The sequence below is a fragment of the Linepithema humile genome, chromosome 5 (assembly GCF_040581485.1).
Source record: "Linepithema humile isolate Giens D197 chromosome 5, Lhum_UNIL_v1.0, whole genome shotgun sequence".
Lineage (NCBI taxonomy): Eukaryota > Metazoa > Arthropoda > Insecta > Hymenoptera > Formicidae > Linepithema > Linepithema humile.
Window position 1 is genome coordinate 25644045 of NC_090132.1, and position 26784 is coordinate 25670828.

At 29.1% G+C, this 26784-nt stretch overlaps 3 protein-coding genes and 1 long non-coding RNA gene across 10 annotated transcripts; 2 read left to right on the forward strand and 2 right to left on the reverse strand.

The window, feature by feature from the left end:
- Positions 1-163: 163 nt before the first annotated feature.
- Positions 164-3735, reverse strand: LOC105675093 (3-hydroxyisobutyrate dehydrogenase, mitochondrial). Of its 5 annotated transcripts, none has more exons than XM_012371902.2 (8): positions 3427-3729; positions 2953-2994; positions 2529-2605; positions 2275-2453; positions 1887-2008; positions 972-1182; positions 772-898; positions 164-479 (listed from the first exon to the last, which is right to left on the reverse strand). In XM_012371902.2, exons 3-8 carry the CDS (start codon positions 2562-2564, stop codon positions 297-299), a joined length of 858 nt encoding a protein of 285 aa, XP_012227325.1. In that variant the 5' UTR covers positions 2565-2605; positions 2953-2994; positions 3427-3729; the 3' UTR covers positions 164-296. The 5 variants fall into 5 exon arrangements, with proteins under 5 accessions (XP_012227325.1, XP_012227324.1, XP_012227323.1 ...); XM_012371901.2 differs by having other exon boundaries at positions 3423-3729; XM_012371900.2 differs by lacking the exon at positions 2953-2994 and having other exon boundaries at positions 3423-3735.
- A 2428-nt stretch (positions 3736-6163) lies between these two features.
- On the forward strand, positions 6164-15319 carry LOC105675095 (glutamate receptor U1-like). Of its 3 annotated transcripts, none has more exons than XM_067355163.1 (12): positions 6164-6960; positions 7045-7189; positions 7302-7484; positions 7798-7919; positions 8103-8199; positions 8272-8338; positions 8546-8786; positions 11909-12092; positions 12336-12426; positions 12936-13091; positions 13176-13259; positions 14142-15319. In XM_067355163.1, the coding sequence occupies exons 1-12, from the start codon at positions 6789-6791 to the stop codon at positions 14586-14588; spliced, it is 1989 nt and encodes a 662-aa protein (XP_067211264.1). In that variant the 5' UTR covers positions 6164-6788; the 3' UTR covers positions 14589-15319. The 3 variants fall into 3 exon arrangements, with proteins under 3 accessions (XP_067211264.1, XP_012227327.2, XP_067211265.1); XM_012371904.2 differs by having other exon boundaries at positions 6167-6960; positions 7798-7952; positions 14142-15318; XM_067355164.1 differs by lacking the exons at positions 6164-6960; positions 7045-7189 and adding an exon at positions 7243-7261 and having other exon boundaries at positions 7428-7484; positions 7798-7952; positions 14142-15314.
- A 383-nt stretch (positions 15320-15702) lies between these two features.
- Positions 15703-23683, forward strand: LOC105675092 (uncharacterized). Its single transcript, XM_012371898.2, has 8 exons — positions 15703-16747; positions 17231-17357; positions 19643-19736; positions 20078-20193; positions 20568-20801; positions 20983-21188; positions 21347-21415; positions 21483-23683. Exons 1-8 carry the CDS (start codon positions 16720-16722, stop codon positions 21629-21631), a joined length of 1023 nt encoding a protein of 340 aa, XP_012227321.1. The 5' UTR covers positions 15703-16719; the 3' UTR covers positions 21632-23683.
- Positions 23684-24559: 876 nt separating this feature from the next.
- LOC136999947 (uncharacterized) lies at positions 24560-25564 on the reverse strand. The gene is made up of 2 exons (XR_010890264.1): positions 24751-25564; positions 24560-24635 (listed from the first exon to the last, which is right to left on the reverse strand). It is a non-coding gene; the product is annotated as an uncharacterized lncRNA (long non-coding RNA).
- Positions 25565-26784: the final 1220 nt, after the last annotated feature.

Genomic DNA, 26784 nt, shown 5'->3' on the forward strand with positions numbered 1-26784 from the left:
AAACGAAAACTATTTCTTTTAAATATATAAAACTTGACGACGTCAGTTCAACTGATATAGGAATCATTAATCGCTGTCTATTAACTGGCGTCCTCTACAAGATTTCATGTAAAAGAAATAATACAAGATAGTTATCATACAATAAAGGATTTAAAAAAACATCTTATTTTTGTATACAACACAAATATAAAATTCATTTATTTCATTCACAGACAATATGTATGTATATACAGTATACATATATACATATATACATATATCATAAAAACATAAAATTAATATATTCTAGTCTTTTTTCAATTTTTACCTTTAAGAAATTGATAAACTACACTGAAATCTTTAGTCGAGAATCCTTGCGCAATGACTGCTCTATAAATTTGATGTGCCAAAGAACCGAGAGGAATCGGTGCTTGTGTTCTGGTTGCAGCGGACTGCACTAATCCCAAGTCTTTGACCATCAATGTTGTACCAAAACCACCCTGTAAAAGTTTATTTGTTACTTGCTTCGTAATTGCTACTTGTACACAATTGCCGTTTGATATATAAATAAATATCGATAATATTTAAACAAACATATGATAAAACAATCATTTTTCTACGATAAAATTATTCATTTTTAAATAAATTATAAAAGTTATCAAAATTATTGAAAATTTTACAATATTACATTCATCCTTCAAGTACTTTAATTTCTGCTATTGTCCTGCTTCTGCAAAGTTAATCTAATTTTGTGACTTCTAAAAAAAACGGATGTCAAAGACGTTAAATCACCTCATAATTTCTCGAACTAGGGATATTGGGCAGGATTCCCGGAACCGGATTGTAGAGATCGGAAGACCAGCACCTACCTGAGCTGGAGTTTATAATGTCGGCTAACACTTTGGCATCCAAACCCAGTCTAAAACACAGAATACACATAATGCAGTCAAATACTATTAAAATAGGCAGTAGACAACTTGTTTGTTTCTCACTTTTGTCCCAGATTGAATGCTTCGGCGGTGCCAATCATACTAATAGCTAATAACATATTATTACATAACTTCGCGGCTTGACCCATGCCTACATCGCCGCAATGTACAATCCTAGATCCTATAACTTCGAGTACGGATTTTGCATCGTCGAAATCTGCTTTTGAACCACCTACCATAAATGTCAAAGTCCCATCTTTGGCCGCATTTACACCTGAGACAACACAATTTAATATATTTACTTACTTTCTACGCTAATCTACTTACTAGGTCAATGTTAATTTATTCACTATATTATTTCCTCTTATTTTAAACTTATCTGTATTTACCTTGATTTACTGAATAAAATCTAAATTATCTTTTGTTAAAATTCCAAAAATAAAAAAAATATTGTATTACGTAAATATATATAAATGCAAGTATCTAGAGATTTTAAATATTCATCTTTTCTACTATAGATAAGATAACAATTGCTACAAAATATTATTTAATCAATTTCATTACCCCAGCAATTTCAAATAATGTTTTCTAATTCTAAGATTTTAAAACTAAAACTTTGTTAGAGCATATCGATATATCGAGCTATAATTCATGGCATTAATATGTAGGCTTTTGCCTTCTGAAATTGTCGATCTGTTGTGATTTCGTCCACTCATGCTATGCCAGATTCAAGCTGTATCCCGTTTTTATTTCGATACGCGTGTCAGTTAAGCCTTTAATGCTCGAAAGTGTGCGAGTAACTGATCAAACTTGTTAGCCTTCGGAGAACAATACCGAAAGTCGAGAGGAGAAGTTGACAGACTATACATATACGGTAGAACTTGGGTATAGCAGTAAAGAATTATATTTAAAAAAAAATTTCTTACGAGTTTTTTATTTTATCCCCTGCTCGATCGTCTAAAAATAAATGTAACATACCTCCCGATACAGGGCTATCCATAAATCTCAAATTATGTTTCCGAGCCTGCAATGCGATCGTTTGAGATACAGATGGATCGACAGTACTGCTATCGATTAATAAAGTATTCTTTCTCGCTGTACTAGAAACAAATTAATAAATTGATTAATCGCGAATTGTAATATGTAATATACTTAATAGCTGTAATAAATATGACTGTATCAAAATATCAGGTATCAGTATCAGGATCCGCAAAAAGTCCTGTTGCTTTCTTCTTGTTGTTTTGAATGCAAAATATTACGATTCCATCATAACAAATGTATAGGAATTACAGCGAGGCAAATAAGACATTTTTTTATGACAAATGACAGGACTTTCTGCGGGGCTTGATAAATTTTTGGATTTTACCTGAGTGTACCGTTTTCGCCGGTGTAAACATCGAGAACATGTTGATTCGAAGGTAACATTGAAATAACGACTTCAACATCCTTCGACATTTCAGCTGCATTTGGTGCATTGTTTGCACCCGCCTCCACTAAATTCGCCACCGCCGATTTGTTCACGTCATATACAGTAAGCTTGTAGCCCTGACAGATGCAAGAATTAATTACCCACAAGAGTAATTTAATAGGCGAAATTTATTGAACGTAGTTCTCTCTTACCTTCTTCAACAGATTTTTCGCCATATGACTGCCCATATTGCCCAATCCGACAAATCCAATTTTTGAGTAACATCTTGCTATTAAATCAACATTATAAAACACATTGAGCACATGTTCCTTCACGAAGAATTTTTTATGCTTGATATAAGATTTATATCTTAATATAATTATTAATTTCTCGTAATATGGTAGTTTATATCTTTTATAAATAATTTAGAAAAACACAGATTTTAGTGATACAAAAATATGTATCAATTGTAATGTCTAAATATATTTTTGAAATTCTTGTTACTTCAAACTTTTTAATAACTTTATTTATGTATTTATTCATTAAAACTTTAAAAAACAATTTTGTGGCTCAAAATATAAAAGTAATATATCTTTAATATTAAAATATTAAATAATTAAATAAAATAATAGTTACCTTGGCTCTTTATTTATTTAATAATTTGGAGGGAAAAACAAGCTACAAGAGCAGAAACCGATTAACTTTGCTCAGAGTTTTATTTATAATAAAAATGTAATGTTTACTACATACGAAGGAAGACACGAATTGTATGTAATAAAAAAAAGATCGAAAAGAAAAATTGATTTTATAATTACAAGACTGTTATAAACATCGTGGATTCATATATCAGGATCTCAGAAATGCGTATGTAATATTCTAATTAAGTGGAATAATTAACTGCGATATCGCGTTTAACACACACCGATACGTTTTGATAAGGCTCAGATTATGACGTGAAGTAAATTTTGTATATTAATCACACTGAAGATAGGCACATCCCGAAATATGGCCGAAACACGTATGTAGTAAACATTACATTTTTGAATAAAACTCTAAGCAAGGTTCTTGTATAGCTTCTATTTCCCTCCAAATGATTAAAATATTACCTACTGTCGCTGTGAAGCTGAAGTTAAAAATATGCATGGATGGTGATTTCATCAGTATCACAAAAACACTCATTGTAAGAATGAACTTTATAACTTAAGTGACTTCGTGACTTGGCGATAAAAGTATATCAGTCGATTTAAGTATATTTCCAAAATCGTTTTGTGTGTGCTATAAGATATATTCGCAACAATATATTATCGCGTGCTTCCTCTTGAAAACAAATAATTCACAGAGAAAGAATGTAAAAAAATAGAATGTGCTATCTCATGTTGTAAGACAGAACTGAAGTGATAAATAACGCCAACAACGACATCTTTACCATTACAGAAAATCACTTGATAAGAATTTATAATGAATGCTATTTCAACGGCGGGCGATTCGAACCAACACGCATCTATAATTGTCATAACATTGTTAAAAAAATATAGCCCAAACAACACGCACGTCTTAAAAATATCTAGAAAACGTCTAAAAATAAACGTCTTTTAAAAGTTTATCAAATACTTAAAAAAAAAACTGTCGTATATATTTGTTTTAATAAAGAAAAGTTGTTGTATACATAAAATTTTTTAGAAAAGCTGTTATATAAAAACCTATAAAAAAAACTGTTGTATATGTTTAAATTTATGTATGGAAAAAACTATTGTACATTTTAAATAAATAAAAAAACATCTATTATACATTCTACCCATAAAAAATATGAATCAGAAAATAGCGTCAAATAAAAATAAAAAATTATACATATTATTACTACAAAGAAAATATTATTTTACATTTCCTACGAAACATACGTTACCTAAAAAAAAACTAACGCCAATTTAAAAAAATATATAAAAAAATTTTTTTTAATATAAAATAAAATTTAATTCTTTTTTTCTCACGCGTCTACGCGTTTGCTTGTTTAAATATTAAAATCTATAAAAGAAATTATATGGTAATATACAAATTATAAAATTTAAATGTTTATTATCATATTTACATATTAAAAATATAATCTTTAATAAAGCAAGATAATTTATTTATCTTTTTTAATATATTACTAATATTAAATAAAAATATGAATTATCGATGTATTATAATGTTTTATCATTTATTGTAAAATGTCTCTTTTTTTCTCTGTCTCACTTTCTCGATTATCTTCTTTTGTATGATACTAATTACTTACTGTAATATAATATGCGTTTGTATTAATATTAAATAGATTAGTTAACATATCTAAATATAATAACAAAAATTTAAATTTTATAATTTGTATAACATACCATATTATTTCTTTTATAGATTTCAATATCCAAGCAAGCAAACGCACGAAAGAATTGAATTTTATTGTATATTTTTAAAAATTGACATTAGAGAGTTTTTAGTTAATATATGTTTCATAAGAAATATAAAATAATTTTTTTCTTTGTAGTAATAATGTGTATAATTTTTCATTTCCATCTGGCGTCATTTTTTGATATCATGTAGGTAGAATGTATAATATATTTTTTTTAATTTAAAACGTGCGATAGTTTTTTTTCACAAATAAATTTAAATATTAACAATTTTTTTTTGTAAAAACAAAATGTTAGCAATGTTAGCAATGTTGACAGATTGATAATATCTAACATTTAGCTAATATTTATAGCTTACTAGGTTAATATAATTTTTTTAAATAATGTAATTAATAAATATGTTCTATTCAGATGTGTAATACTTCTAACTCTTTGACTACAAACTATTAGTTCGCGATCATTAATCAGTCGAGACCATTTGATCGGAAAATGAGATATGCAGATACGCGATAACAAGCTATTAACTGTACTATGTCATAGTTACTTTTGCCGGCGAGTACAAATATATCAAGATAAAATATCATTATTATTACTTGCATGTCATTGAAAACAGTGTTTTTTAGAAATGTTCAGTAAATACATACATAAGTGCATTTTCTTGCGTGTCATTTTTTATCGTTATAAACGCCTATTTTATAAGCCATCCTGAGAGACTGTTAACATTATTGTATAATTATTTTCTGTTTATAACTTATAAAGATAATCTTATAGAGATAAGATGATATCAAATGTATTTTATTTTTTTGAAAAACGTGTTTTGTTTTGATGGACTCTGCGCCAGTATTAAAAGAAAACACACACACACACACACACACACACACACACACACACACACACACACACACACACACACACACAAAAGAGGCTGCGTAACTTTACAAAAAACCCTGTTATTGAAATAAATAACATTAATTTAAATAATGTATAATTTGTTTACGTTTGCAATAATTATTCTATCTGGAAATTATAAATGGCATACGCATCTTTTTCCGATTCCTCTATAATTCCTCTACAAATATAAAACATTAAATTTAGATGCCTCATAAAAGTTTCATTAAATTGAATGAAATCAGATTCCTGATGGCACGCAAACGCATTGTCATATAAATCCGTATGATTCAAAATACCGATTTAACGACATTTACATTGCATATTTCATTGCTTATCACTGTCTATCTATATAATTGTTGAACACACTTCGAATATCCCTACGCGGATCCATATCGGTAATATCAAGGACACTGGCAAGGAAACCGCGGGTTGTTATATAACCATCATTCTACATGACAGCAATAAATTGTAAAAGCACGTGCGTTATTGATGTCAAAGAGTGTTATCGGTTAATTTTTCAAGAGTCACCAATTAAGTATAAAGTGATGTATGGAGAACATAATTACACTTATGTTTCCTATTTGCCACGTAATTACATTTATGTCAACCACGTTGGCCGTAACTACGTGTTTATAGAGGGTTCGCTATCGAAGCAGTTATCTCTCTGCTGTCAAACTGCACCCCGACCACCCCAGTATACATAAAACTGTGAACTGCACGTACTGGTAGATTCGCTTGCTCGGCTGTGCTATTCTACACGTACTTTGCTTAGAATAACTCGTCAAGTCGATTCTTATTCTAATATCAAATTTATATGTGTTAAGATCTAATTCGTTATTGTTGAGTGTAACAAGTAAAAAAAATTTCTAAATTTGTGATTGATATTCATATCCGAGAAGCTTGTTTGGATAATTCATACCAATTAATTTAATCATAATTAATGTTAATCATAATTAATATTAATAATTTTACTTAACATTGGCATGTTAAAGAGAAGAACATTGTATTAAATAATCAACGCGAATGTAATCAACGAGTGCACCAATTATTTAATAACAATTTGAAAAAAAGTGTTACGTTTAATTTAACAAAAATACATTTACTTATTAACTCATATTATCTATAAAAATATTCAATAAAAATTATCCATATAAATTTAATTTTATAAATTATAAACATGTCACTTGATAATGGTTCATCATGAAAGTGAATTCAATATTTGGTATTTTATCACTCATCATCACCCCACTTTTAGCTGGGAAAGAACATATTATGATGGCTAACGTGAACTCGTGGATATCAACAGAAAATTTCACGACAATAATCAAGAAAACCTTTCTTTATTCCCAATGTTGCAATATCTATTTAAGTGGTTGGTATACGCGCATCGGGATAATTTTTTGTTTCAAAGAGAGAAACACACGTGCACAGATTAAAAAATAAATTTTACTTTCAGACTTAGTTCGCGATGTGGAAATATTATTCAATCAGTTTATAGCTATTTATCCGCATGAATATCTTTTACGTAAAAAAATTTATGACTGTCAGGGTTATTTCTTGCTGGGACCGACTGATAAGGAGATCAAGAACGCTATGCAAAAGTAAAGCGATGATAATATGAAAATCTAAATCTCCGTCGTCTTTGAAATAATTATAATAACAGCTCACACAATGTAATTAAATTTATGACAGATAAATATATTCTTTCGATAGAGTACCCTCGTCCATCTCAACGACAGAAATTCTTATCATTATCAATGGCGAATTAAAAAATAATTCGGAACTTTTCAATGTCTCTTTATACGGAAATTCTAATACGAATATTATCTCACGATCTAGCATCTACACCTTGTCCGAAAATTACTTGGAGCCTAGATTCTTTCTAAAGGTAAACAGGTAAGTTATAATCTATAGTTCTTATTGAATATCGATCATTTATATGATTCGTGTAAATAAAACATTGAATAATGTTTTTTTGTCATATTTTTTGCTGTCCTGTTACATCTTAAGTATAGAATGTTACAAGTATACCGATATCAATTACTAGATTAAATAACTTTTATATATGCATATATAATATTAACATTTATTTACTTATACATTACAAATTTCTTCGCGATATATATTCAAATTTATATATAATTTAAATAAGAACTATAATATACAAATTATAATGCAAATCTAATTCTTCTTATGGTTGAAATTACAGTTATGAGGAATTGATGTCAGAATTCAACATAATCAATATGAGAGGTAGAGAGCTGCAAGTATCTTCATTTCATCAACCACCCGTTTCGTATCTCAAGACAACGATCAAGAAAGTGATTAACGGTAACGAAGAAGATGTTTTTTTAGCAGATAATGGTAAATGAGATTAATTATACCTAAAATGTCTAATTTGTTAATTAATATTTCAATTAAATATATTAATTAATTGCTCATAGTTTAGAAAAACATAATAAAATAAAAAGTAAAGCGATGACAGTAGCATATTTTTAATCACATATTTTACAGATCTAGAAAAAGATGGAATAGAAATGAAAATATTTCTGCTGCTGGCGGAGAAGTTGAATTTTACTTGGACAATACGGAAGCCGCCAGGTCGCTATAGGTAACAGTGCTTCTTCATTATGTTTAATGTGTGTATGTGTACAGCAAATATTAACTTCAAAAACTAATTTAGGTATGGTAGACGCGTAAATGACACATACTGGAATGGTGGCGTCATCCAGCTTTTACGAGAGCAAAAGGTATGATTTTGTTAGTTAAGTAAACTAAATTCTAATAATTTGTTATAATATAAAATCGACCGTGATAGTGAACGCTAGTAACGTCCCGGTTATCATAATACTTTATCACCCTCTATCAATATTATGCTTTTTGAAATTTATTCCGCTCATTATAAACATACCCTAATTTTTTTAATAATAGATTATTAATGAAATTTTGTCTCTTAGATACATTTAACATTTGGAAACATCTGGTTAACGCAAGATACCAACGAGTTCGTAAATATGACACAACCTTGGTATCAGATTTTTATACATTTTCTGGTACCGCGACCGCGAGCTATCACTAATTTCTGGGCGCTCACAAAACCTTTTTCAATGAGCTGTTGGCTACTTCTTTTAACAATGTTGTTCGTTAAGACTATCTACATGTGGACGCGTGCTAGAATCGATCCGAGATTTCCGAAACGTAAGTCGAAAATACCTATCGTTCTTGACGATAAAAAGTAGACTAGTATTTTAAGTTTTTTATTTTTTATAAATGCAGACTTCTACGTTCTAAATGTTCTGTAAATTTCACTTAATAATTGAAAGTATTATTGTATTTTTCAATGCATCGTTTCATGCATAGACTGATAAAAATCGACTGACGTGGCTATAAGCAAGGTCATACGTGTGCATGATAATGATTTAGCGATATACACTTTATTCACGCAACTTTTTTGTTTATTTTTAAATTCCTCTGCTGTTATATAATAACTTTCGATTTTTTTAGTTGTCATTATTATTTATATGACATATAACAATACCAAAATATTATATACCAGGGTTGGATAGTGTCTAGTTAAAAAGATAAAAGTTAAGTTAAAAAGTTAAATAATTTTAACTTAACTTAGTTACATTTTAAACTCTTAACTTTTAACTTAATTTAGTTACATTTTATCGGTAACTATTAACTTTCTTGAAGTTAGCCATGCCATAAATAAAGGCGTCGCGAAAGGCTGCGCGCCTGCCTACAAGTAATTCTACATTATATGAGGCCTTGATTCTCGAACTCGCGCGAATTTGTTTGCATACGAAACAAGCCATATTCCGTGTAGTGTAATTGGTCGTATACTTCTAAACTGAAGAATTCGACCAATCACAAAGCTCAGAATGGCCCGTTTCGTATGCGAACAAAATATGTATATAGAGTATGTTTCTAAATAAAATGTATATTTGTTATTTCCGTTATTTGTAAGACTGTGAAACCCTAAAATCATGAAATAAAACAAATTTAACTTTTAACTTTTTAATTGCTTTTTTTTATTAACTTAACATTTAATTCAATTAATTTCATTATGGATTAACTTGTATCTTAACTAAGTTAAATTTTCAAGGCCGTTAACTTTAACTTTCACAAGTGTCCCCCCCCCCCCCCGATTTGATTCTCCTTGAAATATGTTGTAAAACATACAATTTGAGGAGACGCGTATTTTTTTATAGCGGCTCTATCTCAAATTTAAGGGGTGAAACACCTCTTTGAAAAAAAACGGTTTTTTTCTTTGTGTGTAACTATCGCCAAAACCGTAGGAGATACAAAAAAATATTTCAAATAAAAGTTATATGGCTTGTAACAGGCTTTATAACTGTGTAGTTGGATTTTCAAAAAATGTAATTTTTTTTTATTTACCTCCACCCCTTGTTATTATTTTTTCGAATTTCAAAATTTTTGTAATGACAAAAGTTGTAGCATTTTTTACGCTGAATTCAACCATATATGATTTTATTATGTTCCGAAATCGCATCTTTTAAAAATGAATTATCAGTGTCACACTATACGCGTCGCGGTGCATGACGCATCGTTTATACCGCACTTGTGTTGTGCATAGTCGCAAAATAAATATAAAAATGACATGTTATTACATGTTTGAGAAAGAAAAGTTAACTAAAATTGTTGCTAAAGCATCCCTTCCACATTACACTCTTATAGATAATCGCTGCATTTCGTGCGCAGCGCGTTGTCATATGCAAGTTAGCTATCAGCGCGTATTACACTTTGAAATTTTGCTTGTAGTGACCACGGGAAAATAATTTATGAAACGAAAACAGTGAATAAATCATTCTATTCAACATATATCTATCTTGACTCTATCTTCTTGGCCCGACTTGACTGACAATGAATTGAAACATAAAATTCTGTACAGTTTACTCTTTTTCAATAGTTTTAATATACTGCGATATATTCTACATACTATTACATTCCACTAAATTACTACGATACTTTTAAACTATAAGGTATATAAAATGTATATTATAAGTATAATTATATATATATATATATATATATATATATAAATATAATTATATATACAATATATATTATATATTATAATATATACAATAAATAACCTTTTATACATATATATATATATATATATATGAAAAAGGTTATTTATTGTATATATTATAATATATACAATAAATAACCTTTTATATATATATATATATATATATATATATATGAAAAAGGTTATTTATTGTATATATTATAATTATATTTATGATATACATTTTATATATTTCAAGATTTTATATACCATAGTTTAAAAAAATCATAGTAATTTAATAAAATGTAATAGTATGTAGAATATATCGCAGTATATTAAAACTATTGAAAAAGAGTAAACTCTGTACAGAATTTTATGTTTCAATTCATTGTCAGTCAAGTCGGGCCAAGAGGGTAGAGTCAGGGTGGATATATGTTGAATAGATTGATTCATTCACTGTTTTCGTTTCATAAATTATTTTCCCGTAGTCACTACAAGCGAAACTTCAAAGTGTAATATGCGCTGATAGCAAACTTGTATATGACAACGCGCTGCGCACGAAATGCAGCGATTATCTATAAGAGTGTAATGTGGAAGGGATGCTTTAGCAACAATTTTAGTTAACTTTTCTTTCTCAAACATGTAATAACATGTCATTTTTATATTTATTTTGCGACTATGCACAACACAAGTGCGGTATAAACGATGCGTCATGCACCGCGACACATATAGTGTGACACTGATAATTCATTTTTAAAAGATGCGATTTCGGAACATAATAAAATCATATATGGTTGAATTCAGCGTAAAAAATGCTACAACTTTTGTCATTACAAAAATTTTGAAATTCGAAAAAATAATAACAAGAGGTGGGGGTAAACTAAAAAAAATTACATTTTTTGAAAATCCAACTACACAGTTATAAAGCCTGTTACAAGCCATACAACTTCTATTTAAAACATTTTTTTGTATCTCCTACGGTTTTGGCGATAGTTACACACAAAGAAAAAACCCGTTTTTTTTCAAAGGGGTGTTTCACCCCTTAAATTTGAGATAGGGCCGCTATAAAAAAATACGTGTCTCTTCAAATTATATGTTTTACAACATATTTCAAGGAGAATCAAATCGGGGGGGAACACTTGTGAACGTTCCCTTGTTAGTTAAAAAAAAGTTAGCTTACCCAATCCTGTTATATATCCATACGTGAAAAGAAAAATATGTTAAATAATTACAAACAAAATCATAATTTTATCTCACTGTTAAATAAAATATATTTTTTTAGGTTTTCGAAACTTTTTTTTTACAATCACGGAATTAATGGGCCGTTTATTAGGTACGTGGGTACCGAGAAATATTGCCAATGCTAGGTTCGAATTACTTTTATGGCAATCTGTAGGAGTTGTTCTGGTAACTGCTTATGGCAGTAGCCTTGCAGTGAGACTTGCAAGTTGGGAATACGAAAACAGGTAAAAAGAATTTTAATTGAATTGTTGCCTGACAGTATCAAGTTTTTTACTTAAAAAATCAAGCTATTAACATTATAAAATGTCGTCTTTTAATTTATTTTTTCTTTTTAATTTGATTTTGCATCAATTAAATATTAAATATTCATTTACCTATTATAATTTTTTTAAACTTATAATTTTACATTATAAATTTAATATTCATTTACCTGCATTTATTCACAAAATTATTTTAATTGTGTACAGAATTGATACAGTACGTCAATTCATCGAGGCTAATTTATCATGGGGCCGAAAAGGAGCGATACCACCTTTCAAAGATTACTTCGATCTGGAGGTCAAATTTATGTTTATATACGGAAAAAAAGAATTTTGCTAGCGCAGAATTTTGTTATCGCTATCATCGTTGCTATTGCATATTAGATGTGATAGCGACAAAACTTTGCTACTATAACTAATTTTTCAAATTATTCGGTATATTAGCCAAATCTATTTTGCTGGTAGAATAGATGAATTTTGCTGAGTACATTTTTTCATAAAAACACATTAATTTGCTGCTACAACAAAATAATTTATTTCTAATAAATGTATTTTGTTAATGCAGCAAAATTGTCAATACAAATTTTGATGTCACAGTAAAAATCAATTTCTTATAATAGCAATATAATTTGCAGATTTAGCAAAATTATTTACAACAAAAATTAGCATCTCTAACAAATCTTTTTGCTATTTATATAATAACTAACATGTTTTGCTATAACAGCGTAAAATTTGCTGTGCCAACAAATTCTCTTTTTTCCGTGTACAAACAAGCGTTCCTTCTCTTATCGTCGCGTATGTTTTTAGAATCCTTATTCAGGTCAATTGCCATCGAAATACATTCCCGTGAATAATGATGAGGACACGCATAGATTCATTAAGAGAAGAAAATATGCAATTATCGGACAGATTATAGGCTCAATCTTTTTTCCTGATAATGATATTCTTAAGGAGGATCTTAAAGTAAGATATTAATTCTTCCGATAACTTTGCTTTTTAATTTAAAATATTGATGTAAACAGCTAATAAAAAACTGTAATTTCTAAGGAATATAGAGTCATGAGAGAACTTGTGGGAAACTATTATACATCCTTCGGCGTCCAGCCGTGGCTTTTGCGACCTGTTAATACGGTAATTATATACCATTTGTAACGCAATCGATTATTATCATCATTTTCATCGGTTGTTATTACGTTTTTATAAAAATTATACTGCTTGAAACTATAATTGCAATCTTCTCTATAAAAGTTTCAAAAAATCATTTAATCGTTTCAAATAAACGCTCAAGTAATTACATTAATTCACATTATTAAAAACTTAAAAAATGAATAAATAATTCTCTTAAAAGAATTCTTGATATAATTAAATACATTTTATAAGATAAATAGCAAATGTATATTATATACAAATTGCATAAAAGTTTATGTAATTATTCCAATATTAATTTCAATAATATTATTTCAATATTAATTTCACACGAAAAAAAGTAGTGTCAAATCAAAGCTTATATACTCAAATTAACGCGTTCATTGTTTCGTATATACGCAACAATTTATAATAATTTATATAATCTTCCAATAAGAATTTAATAATCTTAAATTTTAACAATACTATAGTCTTATATATATATATATATATATATATATATATATATATATATATATATTTCCATTTTATAATGATCACTTAAAGAATACAATATTTAATTTTACTCTAAGAAAATTGTAATCTTTTATTTGAAAAATATGTTATTTTCTATCCAACATTTTTTCTTTTCCATTCAAGAAAATTATTCTTAAATAATAAGAATATTTTTTTCTTGGTTGAACTATATAAAATGACTTCATTCAAGCCAGTTTTCTTCGTTTAAAGCAATATAATCTCATTTCAAGATTTTCATGTTAAAAATATAAATATTTTTAAAATAAGAATATCTTTTTTTTCCGTGCAGTAACAATCAGTCAATGCTCTAAATGTTCCTATTAAACAACACAGTAAAAATTTATTTTGCAGATAATATTATGGTTGAAGGAATCCGGCATTGCTCATTTTCATCTCGCCGACGTTATCCGCCGAAGAGCTAGTACCAATCTTCGAGAATTAATGAAGGAGTACGATCATGATGGAAGCGCTAAAACCCTGACATTGACACCGTTAGGTGCCGGTTTTACAGCGCTTATCGTAGGTCTTTTAATATCAACAATAGTATTTTTTTATGAGTTAAAACAAGCCGCTGGTTCGCGATCAATTCGCGAAGTTTTTCGAAAAATTCAAGAAAAACGGAGAGTATGTAAGCTATCACCGTCCAGGAGAAAAAGTTGGAAAGAAAATGAACTTATGAAACATAACTTAAACAAAGAAGATTGCGATCTATTTGTAATTAAATCTACCAGGCGTTCAACAAGTACTGAATTTTCACGAAAATCCGAAAACAAAATTCTTAGTTCAGATTACAATTAAACATATAAATACAAAATATTATTTAGTTATCTTAGAAAATATTAAAACAACATTGCAACTCCTATGTAAGAAAGTAAAGAAAGCAATTAAAAGCAATGTATTAATTCTGTGTTAAATAAAAAGAATATAATCACTTTTAAATATAATTATTGTAATAAATTAATTATTACAATATATTGATCTCATTAAATTAGTTATCAATATATGTATAAACACATATTATATGATCCATAAAACATCAACCATAAATAACAGAAAAATAAATATATAAAAACCACAGTAAGTAATATGATTTATAATATTTGCAATAATTTTAGAACTATCAACAGTCAAAATAATATAGTCAAAATAATAAAACACTAACACACTGTCTAAATGAACAACATTATGATCATCATAATAATGACATCATAATTAAAAAGATAGTATAATCAATGCTTTCATTGATGTGTTGAAAAGACAGTAATCTCTCTTTTTCCTGCCTCTTTTTTTGTACTGTATTTGATCTTTGTACGTTGACTACCACATGTCATACTTTAAAATAAGTATTATGTTATCTAAAAAATGTTTCATAAAGGAGCAGAAATTCTCATTAATCAGAAATGAGAGTTTGACTTTGACTCATTAACTCATTGATTAAAATTACGATAGTTTTCCTTATTCTAAAATATAAATAGAATATTTTCTTTTGTATATCTACACACACAAACACACGCGTGCGCGTAAAGTTGGATACGTGTTCATGCAAAAACCTTCAAAAAGAGTACACGGAAAAAATTTTATATCAAAAATTACTATGTACGGCATTAACCGCGAACCATGAAACCGCGGACCAAAAATTTTTACTATGTTTCACATGTGAAAAACATAGTAAAAATTTTTATAATTCGTAGTCATAGTCCGCGGCTACTACCGTACATAGTAATTTTTTATATAAAATTTTCTTTGTGTATAAAAAAATTTCCAGAAATTTGGGAAAAATGTCTCGAATTCCAGAAGAAATATGTAAAATAATAGGTATATTATTTCTAAATAAATATTTTTATACTATTTTAAAAAGTAATAAAATAATAAAGTAGACGAGGAATAGAAAAAAGACTGTAAACCAAAAATAATTTAACCGATCCGATTATGGTTCCGGTGTTATAAACTTTATATAATTTCGATTCAGTTACAGTTTCGATTTAATCCGATTTGGTTCAAATTCCTGCTTTTCACAAATGTACTTTGTTTTGTACATTTATATCACGCATGTTTAGATAGTAAATTTGGTGTTTGGACTACGAAGTAAAGTGTAAAATTTTCACTTGTAAAATTTCCCTCTCAACACTTTACATCAAACGAAACCTTGATCGCCGGGCCACGTGCGATCTTACCGGTTTAACACGAAGAAGATTAGTGTTCCTTCGACACAAACATACTTCAACGCATCTCGTCATATTACAGCTTAAACTTTCTACGACATAGCTATCAATATATTATATTATTGAGAAAGTTGTTGAAAAATTTCACGCGTAAAATCTATTATTTTAACAATAACATAATTAACTAGCCGTGGCCATAACCGGAAAGCGAATTATTTACTGATAAGCACTTGTTGGCCATATTGAGTATCTTATCTTTTTAAGTTGTGCATATAATCCATAACCGCGTGTACGAAGATAGCGTGCGGAATCAGAATAAAAAATAAGACAGATTGCATGTAAGATAATATGTAAGTTGGTAGATTGCAAGAAAATAGATATATAAAAAGGAAAGTTGCAAAAAACCAAAGTACATGCAACTCTAAGGGAACTCATTAACAAATAAACACACATTCATATATACATACATATACATATATGTATACATCTCCTTCTCGTGCCAACGACCCATTCTTACGACGTATAAAAGTACTTACGCAGTAATATAATCTGCGAAGTCGCTCACGAGCTCCTAAAGCGAATTGTAGTACTAATATCAGTGTAACTTATTTCTTTTACTAAAATATTTCATTTTTGGAGTATTGTATCATTTTGTATAGCGAAGACGTGTATTGTTTCGTATTAAAGAAAAGTTTTGCTGATTTTATGCGTGAATTTGAATTATTATTGTAATTGTCATTTTCAATATAAACGGGCAAAGTACTAAAATGAGAAGCACAAAACACATCGATGACAGTAAGTCTGCAAAGCCAATTTTATGGCAACAATATATTAACAAAACATTTTTTAATTAACTTATAATTAATAAGAATAAAATTACAAAAAATAAATTTTAGAAAGATATATTAGGTGTAGAAAGAAATTCTTTCTAATTGTAGTAAATAAAAATTTCATTAAAAAGAATTAAATGAGTTAAATCAACGAAATATGCTTCATTATTGTTAATATTTTTCGGACAATTTGCAAATGCCATTGCGAAAGAAATTTAATAACTTTGAGGCAATAAAAATAAAATTAATAAAAAAAAAATTAATTTCTACACCTTATAGAAAAGCCATTAGAAAACCATTAGAATATAATAATTGTATAATTTGATTTAAGCAGAACTTTGTCAATAACTGAAATATAACATCTTCAATAATTTTTAATAATAAAACAACACGTATACGTATAAATTATATAGAGTGAATGACATATTTGCATATCATCGTATTACAGTTCAAACACCGACCATAGATGAACATTTAAAATTACTATTGAAAAACAAAAGTGTAATCGACTTGGAGGCAATCACTGTAACACATGATGATCTTCCAACATGGTATGATGAAAAGTTATTCAAAGAGTAAGTATTTCCACTATATAACATGATAACTCTAATATGTATAAATATCACAATTTACAATGTAAATTGTCAGCAAGATTATTTTACTTTAGATAAAAAATATATTTGTCCAAGAAAAAATCAATTAAAAAAGATGTAATAGTAATAAAGATAATTCAATTAGAGAATTTTTTTATTACAGATATAAGTAACGATGATACCAAAATATATTTATAAAAATGCCTGTATAGTATAGCTTAAACAAAAGATTCGAACATTTTGTATGTCCGAATTATTCGAACAATACGAAACATATAAAATAATACATATAGTCAACAATTCGAACTGTTTGAACGTAAGCAGTAATTGAACTTTGTGACGTCAATTCGCAATCTAAAGATTCGAGTAATACGATCAGTAAACAAAATTGAAGTAAAAATAGTATGCATTCAAAGCAAAATAAGTGGTTCAGTGCGAGAGTTGCCTAAGCGACAATTTCTTCGAAATGAGATATTGATATCCAAAGTTAGACATAATTTTTAAAATCACAACCTATCTGATAGAAATAATTTCTAATCTATCTGTTGTGGGAGGTTATCTAGCCCATGTAAATATGTTATTTAAAAATTATACTTAATCTAGAAATGAGTTAAATAGAAACAAACTTATAAGCAAGTTTGGCTCTAAAAAAATTAGATTTCAAGTTATAAAGTGTGAAGTAGGCAATGTTTAAACAAGTTAAAATTAAGGTAAAAAATAATATTCCAAACATTATTGTTATTATTATTTATTAAACTTACAAAAAAACCATGTTAAATACGCATATAATTAAAATTAAGTTAATTAAAATTAATTTAATGAAAATTACACATATATAATAATTATTAAAATTAAAATATTTTTAATCACTGTTCTCATCTGTTACATCCATCATCTCTGGATTATTCTGTTTTTCACCTTCCACTTTAAGGCTTGGATAAAAGTTGTGAAATATCGATGGAATGTATTTCAATAAAGACATTAAGTCTTACTATTGCAATATATTTGCAATTATCGTTGAAAATTAATTTAAATATTTATTACAAAATTTTGCCTAACTGTCTGTATTTCTTACAGATTTTGAAAAATTCTAAGAGACAAACTTGCCTAACCCACACATAATTTTTATTATACGCGAAAAAACTATTAAAACAAAACATTTATTGATAAAATTATAAATATTACAAAATAACATACCTGAAGAATCCAAATTATCATAATTAGGTTAATAATCTTTGTCAACATCTTTGCAATCTTCAAGAATACAACGAACGGTCTCAAAATCTGACTGTTTATTTGCCATGTTTATTAAACAAATTTTGTTGCGTAGGCAACTACAGCTCACAATACTTACCTGTTACACCTAATTGCCTAACTTTTAATTAGATAGCAACACTAAAAACGACTATTATAAGGGATAAATTAATTTGGCACACATAGAAATGATCATTTGCAACAATACTGTACAAAAATTAGCAATTAAAAAATTTTGTCGCTTAAGCAACTCTGGCACTGAACCACTCAAATATGAACAGTTTTTTATTTTGATTGTAACTTTATGCAGATGTCAACATCTCATTGTTAATATCGACGTTTTTTATGCACATCTCATTGTCTATATCAACGTTTTTTATGCATATCTCATTGTCAATATCAACGTTTTTTTATTATTTGATACAATTAATTTATTAGATATTTTAAAAGAATTAATTACAAATATGACAAAGAGGATCTAGAGCCACCGCCAGATGTATTTGCATTAACAATCTTCTTATTCAACACATAAATTCAGATGTTTCGGTCATCATCTGACCATCTTCAGTGTAACTAATGAATAAATTATTGTCCAATAAACAAGAAATGATTCAGATGAGATCAAAACTGTGAAATAACTATGATGACACGTGAGTAGCCTGCTGTCTGCCCAACATTTAACTTATTCTAATTTCCATAATATCTTACACGATGAACTCACGATATCACAGTTTTGACTTCATCGTTTTTAATTATTGAACAATAACTTTATGATTAATCACACTAAAGATGGTCAGATGGTGACCGAAACATCTGAATTTATGTATTGAATAAAAAGATATTATATATATATTAATATTAAAAAAAATATTTCTCGTTTATATATTGATATCCTATATATTATATAAATTTTTGCAAGAGAATAATAGTTATTATTAATATACGTTACACAATACATTTCAGTATCATTTATTTATATTAGATTTATAAACATTGCAAATATTTATTTGCAGAGCTCAAAATTACTATAGACGAAACATGTTAGCAATGGTAACATCTAGTTTTATGGGACTTTTCGCAATATTATCCATTCCAGAAACAATAAGGGTATTGAAATTTTATGTTTTTATTTACAATATATATTAAAATAACCAGAAATAATCTATATGCGACAACAAACCCAAGAAGCAAAATGTTAGCAACGTTATCAGATTGATAGTAAATTTCATCAAATTTACTGTTAATCTGCCGTTACTAACATAAGATTTGATTATTTAGGGAAGATTTTTCACTTCTATGTTTTAATAATAGCATAGTAATTTTAACATTAGAATAAAAATATATTATATAAATTACATTTTTAATAATATACTTGTTATAAAACAGAAATAATGAGATATTATTTTATCGAGTAATGTACAATTAAAAAGGAGTTTTTTTCTCAATAGGTGCTAATATATACAAACAAAAGTAGTATGCCTTGTGTGGCATACAGCAGATATGTCCAGACTTTATTACATATGCACAACTTGTATACGTGTGATCCAAGTAATCCAGATTCCAAGTAAGTTTCTTTAAAATTGTCATCTTTTATATGTATTTATGTTACTAAGTATCGTTATCTATGTAATAATTATTTTCAACTTTTATCACAATAATTTATTGTAATACTCTCTCAATTTAATATTATTGTATAATAAAAAAAAACCATCATAATTTTTATTTTTGATTTATTTTAATATTATAAATATTTTCAAATATTCATTTTTTATTTTTTCGATAAAATTAAATAAATACAAAGATTTAAATTTTGATTGAAAGAAAATTGCAAAAAAATATATGATGAAATAAAGTAAAAAGATTATTGAATGGAAGATTATAAATAAAATAAAACTTTGATATTTACGTCAATTTCTAAACTCTACTTCATTTTGCTAGCTGGTACAAGACCATAAATGTGATTCATCGAAAACACAAGATGGGCAGCAAGAATTCTAAAAATGCTAATGTGGGTGATATTCACCAAAGAGATATGGCACTCACGCAGTTCGCTTTCGTAGGATACGTTTTCATCGCAGCTAAATCTATCGGATTGCATAATAAACCGGAAGAAGAAGAAGCATTTAATCATTTTTGGCGTGTAATAGGCTATATGTTAGGAATTCCTGATCGGTATGACATATATTAATAATAATATTACATATTATACATATTATAATAATATGTAAAAGACAAATTTTTAACTAAAGGATCAGCATTTATAATATTTTTCATATACTTTCTGATATAATTATGTATAAAGCTGATGTGCAAATAATTTTATTGCATTTCATCAGTTATTTCATCGTAATAGATTAAACATATGTCGCAAAAACGCGAAAGAAACACGTGAACTGTGTCTGAAGATAAGCAGCGATGTTTTAGCAAAATATTTGACTGAAGCTCCTCCCGCTTTCTATCACATGGTGTCAGTTATAATGCATGGATTATGGCACGTTGACGTTACATTAAATACCGATGCCCTTTTGGCATTTGTTTATCAACTACATGGTATTGAGTGTAAGTATATTTGATATTTCATACTTTGATTATTTTTTATTCAATATATTTAATAAACTACTTTTAATTTACGTAAATCACAACATAAAAATGTTTCGCATTTGCAAATAATAGAATAAATATAATTTGTTTAATTAAATATTGTTCACGTGTTTTAGATAAGACATCGCTTGGATGGTACAGTTGGTTAAATCTAAAATATCGTAATTTGATATTTTATCTGTGTCGTAAGTATTGTGATTCATGCTATATTTCATCGTTAATAATACATTGACTAATTTCTCCGTTTTTTAGTTGTGCCTTATATTGGAGCAGTAGTAAGAATTTATTATAATTACATACTTATGTTCACATTCTGGCTTGTACAAAACTGGCCTGTGCACGCGTGGATATCATTTGGGAAAGAAAATTCCCAGATCAAGATGTATTCTATTTTAAAATAAGTCCACGTGTCTTAATATTCACATACTTTCCGTATTTATACATTTTACATAAAAATATTTGTATAATTTGATATAATAATATTTTATATAATGTCATTCATCTAATTTAATTATATAAGGTTAAGAGAGAATATAAGGTTGTCTCTCTCTTAATATTTAATTACTAATACAAAGAACGAATAATTAAGAATGTCAGATCATCAAAAAAAGTCACATATTATGTGATGTCACTATGTCATATAATATTATACAAGGTGAGAGATGTTTTTTATATATCTTAAAAATTATGACAGTAGAAGAGTAGCAGAAAAATTGTCCGATAAAAGCGATCATATAGCGGAAACATGAATGTAAGATAACGAAATTTCGAGATCGTTTCGAAGATGTAAAAGTTATCTTCGTTTTTATTTTTTTCATTTCACGCCACATTCAATTCTCGAATTAGTTATACCGGGGAGTCACAAAAATAAGATCTATCACTATACAAGATATTGTGCAAGTAATCTTAGTATTAATTTCTGACAATCATTGTTAATTTGAATGCGGACAACCTTGTACTCCTTGTACTTGTACTAAAAATGATTTAATATAAAACTGAAACGTTTACTATTGCAAGATTAAATAAAATATAAATGAATTTAAACATAAACTCGGTTACACGGCTCTCATTTCATTGCAATATGCTGCAAACATACGCAATATATTGTATACAATATATATATATATATATATATATACACGGTGTCCGGTAATTGCTGAATCATCTCTCGGGTGCAGATACGAACGGCACATACGAGCGGTATGTAACGCTAGATCCTAGCGACCACGTAACAACGGGCTGTCTCTTCTCGCCGCGCTCTTAAACTCGCGCGAATTGGCTATTTTTTAATTAATTCCTCATTAATTATTGAGAAAATCGCAAAATAATAGAGGACTTTTCTATTCGGTTTAAACCGCTCTACCTACACCTGTGTAGGTATACAGGGTGTTTCATAATGTCCGTGCCAACGCTCGTGTGCGAATAGAGTGCGGTAAACTGAATAGAAAAGTCCTTTACCATTTTGCAATTTTTTAAAACGTATAGAGATTTTTATAACGTGCCTTTTTTAAAACGTATAGAGAATCAATATTCTATCCAACCAATATTTTGTTTTGCAAGGCCACTTGATTATCATAGTCTCTCCGTAATGTTTAAGATTTCTGTTCCATTTTTTTCAACTTTTACCGTATTTCGTATGTTGGTGTTTTTGATTTACATAGTCGTGTTTTTTTTTCTCTCATATTATTGACTTTTTGATTTTGATACCGTTATTGAACTCGGTCGTGCCTTTTTTAAAACGTATAAAGAATCAATATTCTATCCAACCAATATTTTGATTCTCTATACGTTTTAAAAAAAGCACGACTGAGTTCAATAACGGTATCAAAATCGAAAAGTCAATAATACAAGAGAGAAAAAGACACGACTACGTAAATCAAAAACACCAACATACGAAATACGGTAAAAGTTGAAAAAAAAGGAACGGAAATTTTAAACATTACGGAGAGACTATGATAATCAAGTGGCCTTGCAAAACAAAATATGGGTTGGATTCAACCTTAGTCTACTGAGCCAAAAGCCGAGTTTTTAAACATGATACGAAATAATAATAATAACGGCAAATGACACCAACATATAAATTAATTCCTCGCTTCAGCGGGTAAAATGACGATATTCACTCTTTTCGGAATTGTGGCTCTTCTCTCCCACCGGTAGATTCGATATTTAATGACGATATAACAATACGGTGGTTAATATGTCGTTAATTCCGCGGCCGTTAGGCAATGGTTAGTCTAAATTGTCGCGCGTGTGTCGAGATAAGGAATCAGAAGTAAATACGATATTACATAAACGAGCTGAAAGAAAACAACAAAAAGAGCAAAAAGTTTTAATTCTACGAATACGGTCGCATTCTTCGAATGATAGAAACTGGCGGTACCAACGTAAGTGGTATCTAGAGAAAAAAAAAATGAAGTACGGAAAACGAGAGTAACAGAAAATCAAATTATCTAAGTCGACCAGTATGGCCCAAAGATTGCACGAATAACGAATATAATTACAGCGGATATTTGATATCGCGTAAAAAAAAGAAACATTTTTCTCGACAATGCTAAACTAGTAACATCCACGTTCAAGAATTTCGGTAAATTACGAAAGTGACTTCGTATGTTAAGACTGAAAGATAAATACGATAATGATCAATAACAATCAAAAGAGAAAGTCAAGAGCTGATATGCTAAACAATAAACAGGTCCGGCAAACGGTCAAGCTGAGAAAAAAAATTATGTTACTGAGCGATACAGCTCAATTACCCATTATAACGAAAATTTATACGATGAACTGCGATTTATCGAAATTTATAAGATACGGGAAATCAATATTCGCTCGACAAGATAGACTTTTAAATGACCCGTTATTCTGATTCCTCAAACATTTCTTTTGCGACGCGACATTTAACTCTATTCCTCGAAAACTGTCTCAACTAAATTATATACGGATATGTATTTCAATGTTTACGTCGCGTCTAGGCAACACCATCTATAGACAAGGCCTCTCCACTGAAATCATGACGTCATCATTAGTAGGCCATTCGCTATTCTATTTTCAAGTGCCAAGTATATGCGATTGAACTTTTATATATAATCAAAATTTTTTATTGTAAACTTTTTAAAAAATAAATATATACTTACACATTGTGGGTTAAAAAATAAAAAAACTAATTTAAAGATTATTAAATTACTTTATTAAATATAATAATAGTAAATTCTTTGAATAAAATAATAAAACAGCTTTAGTTTATGGTTTCATTCTTTTGCAGTCTGGCATTGTTTTTCTTCTTATGATATCATTTTGTCTTTTTGTGTAATTGTTTAAAAGGATGTTAGAGAGTGTATGCGTAATTTTTATAATTAACATTTTTGTAATTGCCGTTACAATTTGGCACACAACATTTGAAAGGCATTGCTATAAAAGAAATACATAATTTCAATAATAAAAAAGTATGATCCAAATCTAACCTATTATGGTCAGTTTTCTAAATACGTTCATTATTCGGTAAATTAATAAAATTATGACTTACCTCAATAATACAGGCATTCATCAACTATCCACAACAAAAAATTCTTATCAAAACACACTACACTATTAAAAAATTCACGTTAATGTCGCATGAAATACAAGGTTACGTTAGAAAACTGAAAGATAAATGGCCCAAGATCTATAGAGAGAAGGTTACCTCATGCGCAAAGAGAAACGAGCGGCAAGAGGGTAAATGCAGAGAGGGACGAGCGGCAAGAGGGGCAATGATGATCTCATCGGCAAACAGAAGCTATCTCAGACAGCTACTGTTTGTCGATGAGATCATCATGCTCTCCCCTTCCTTCATCGCCCCTCGCCATCAAGCTGTTTCTAGCTCCCCCCTTACTTTATCGTCCCTCGCCCACAACCGGTTTTCCTGAGGTAACCTTCTCTCTATAGATCTTGTAAATGACCTACTAGTGATGACGTCATGATTTCAGTGGAGAGGCCTTGTCTATAGGTGGTGTTGATCTAGGCCACGGACTAAGGAATAGAGGGACGGAGCACAAGCTGTACCGGGGAAGCACGTTTGCGGCGGGGGGGGGGGCCGCCATATTTGTTTAGTAATCACCACACATAGAACTCACTATTTGCGTATGTGTGAGAAATGAAAATCAGATCCTGCGCACAATAAACAAAATAAGAAATAGAAATAGAAATAATAATTAAATATTAGAAATAAAAAATTGGAATTATTTATTTTAAAAATAAAAAGAATAGAAAAAATTAATGCATGAATTAAGAAATAAGAATTGGAACTAATTAATATATTTTATTCTCTTGTTAGATGTAAAATAATTTCTCTTTTTAATATTAAATAATTATTGCTATTTCTAATATTTTGTCTACTGTATGCAGAGCTTCAGAGTAATAAAAGTTAAAGTATTTTATAAAATTTATAGTACAACAATAATAAAACCGCCTAATCTCTTTACGCTTGTCACTCGTTATGTCTAGTGGCACCACTACACGAGTGTAACCATGTCACAGACACAGAATCTCTGTGTGAGAATCGCTACATTAATATGGCGGAAAGCAGTCCCCCCCCCCCCCCCCCGCACGCTTGAATTACCATCCCCTCTCGCCTAAACTAAAACTTTAGACTCAGTCCCTCTATTCCTTAGTCCGTGGTCTAGGCCATCAGCGCGACACGTGTAGAAAAGAAAACGCGTTCGCAACAGCGACTCGGCACGCGTAAATACAGCAGCGGCATCGCGTATATACGCGGTGGCATACTAATTCCAGAGTCCTACGGTGGATAGAACTGATAATACTTTTTTGAAATCTCCGTGATAGGCATGGCACGAATACGAATACGGTACACACACTGGTCTGTTACTAGAGTAAAAGAACCAGAACTCACTGAAAGTTCACTGAAAGAAACAAATCATCACAAGAAGAAAACGACACACAAAATAATACATCGGTACACGGGATTTCTGCTTTCTCACTCTCCAGATCTAACTTTCTGCGAATTTTTCTATCATTGGGAGACTAAGGACTCTTGTATGGTGCCGGAATAACAGATTAGAAATAAGACACTTAAAAAATTTTTTATTAACATGTGAACTGTTTGCGAAACTTTAAACGCGTTTTTCTCGAAACAGTATTTTTTAAAATAGTTGCCATGATAACTCGTACAGTTTTAATCCGATCAACTTAAAAGGAGGATGTTAAAAATAGGTCGATTTTGGCCCATGGTGTGGAACCAAAACTACAAATAGTTTCTTATATATTTTATACCGTAGAATCACGTGGTAAAGTCCATTTTCCTCTAGACCAGTGCTCGGAATTAGTCTGAACATTTCAGCCGATTTCCGTGGTATACGCCTCTTTTCCTCTCCTTACCGCGCGCGCCGCAGCCGCTAGGGCCAGCGCCGCCGAGCGTTAGGAGCGGCACTATCTGATTAGGTTCTATGAGTAGGTTCTTCTCCCTATTTATTAAAATTTAAAAAAATTTATTAAAATTTATTAAAAATAAATTTTTTTTTAAATTTCTTAAGTGGAAATATTTCAATAGATTTCTACGTCACCC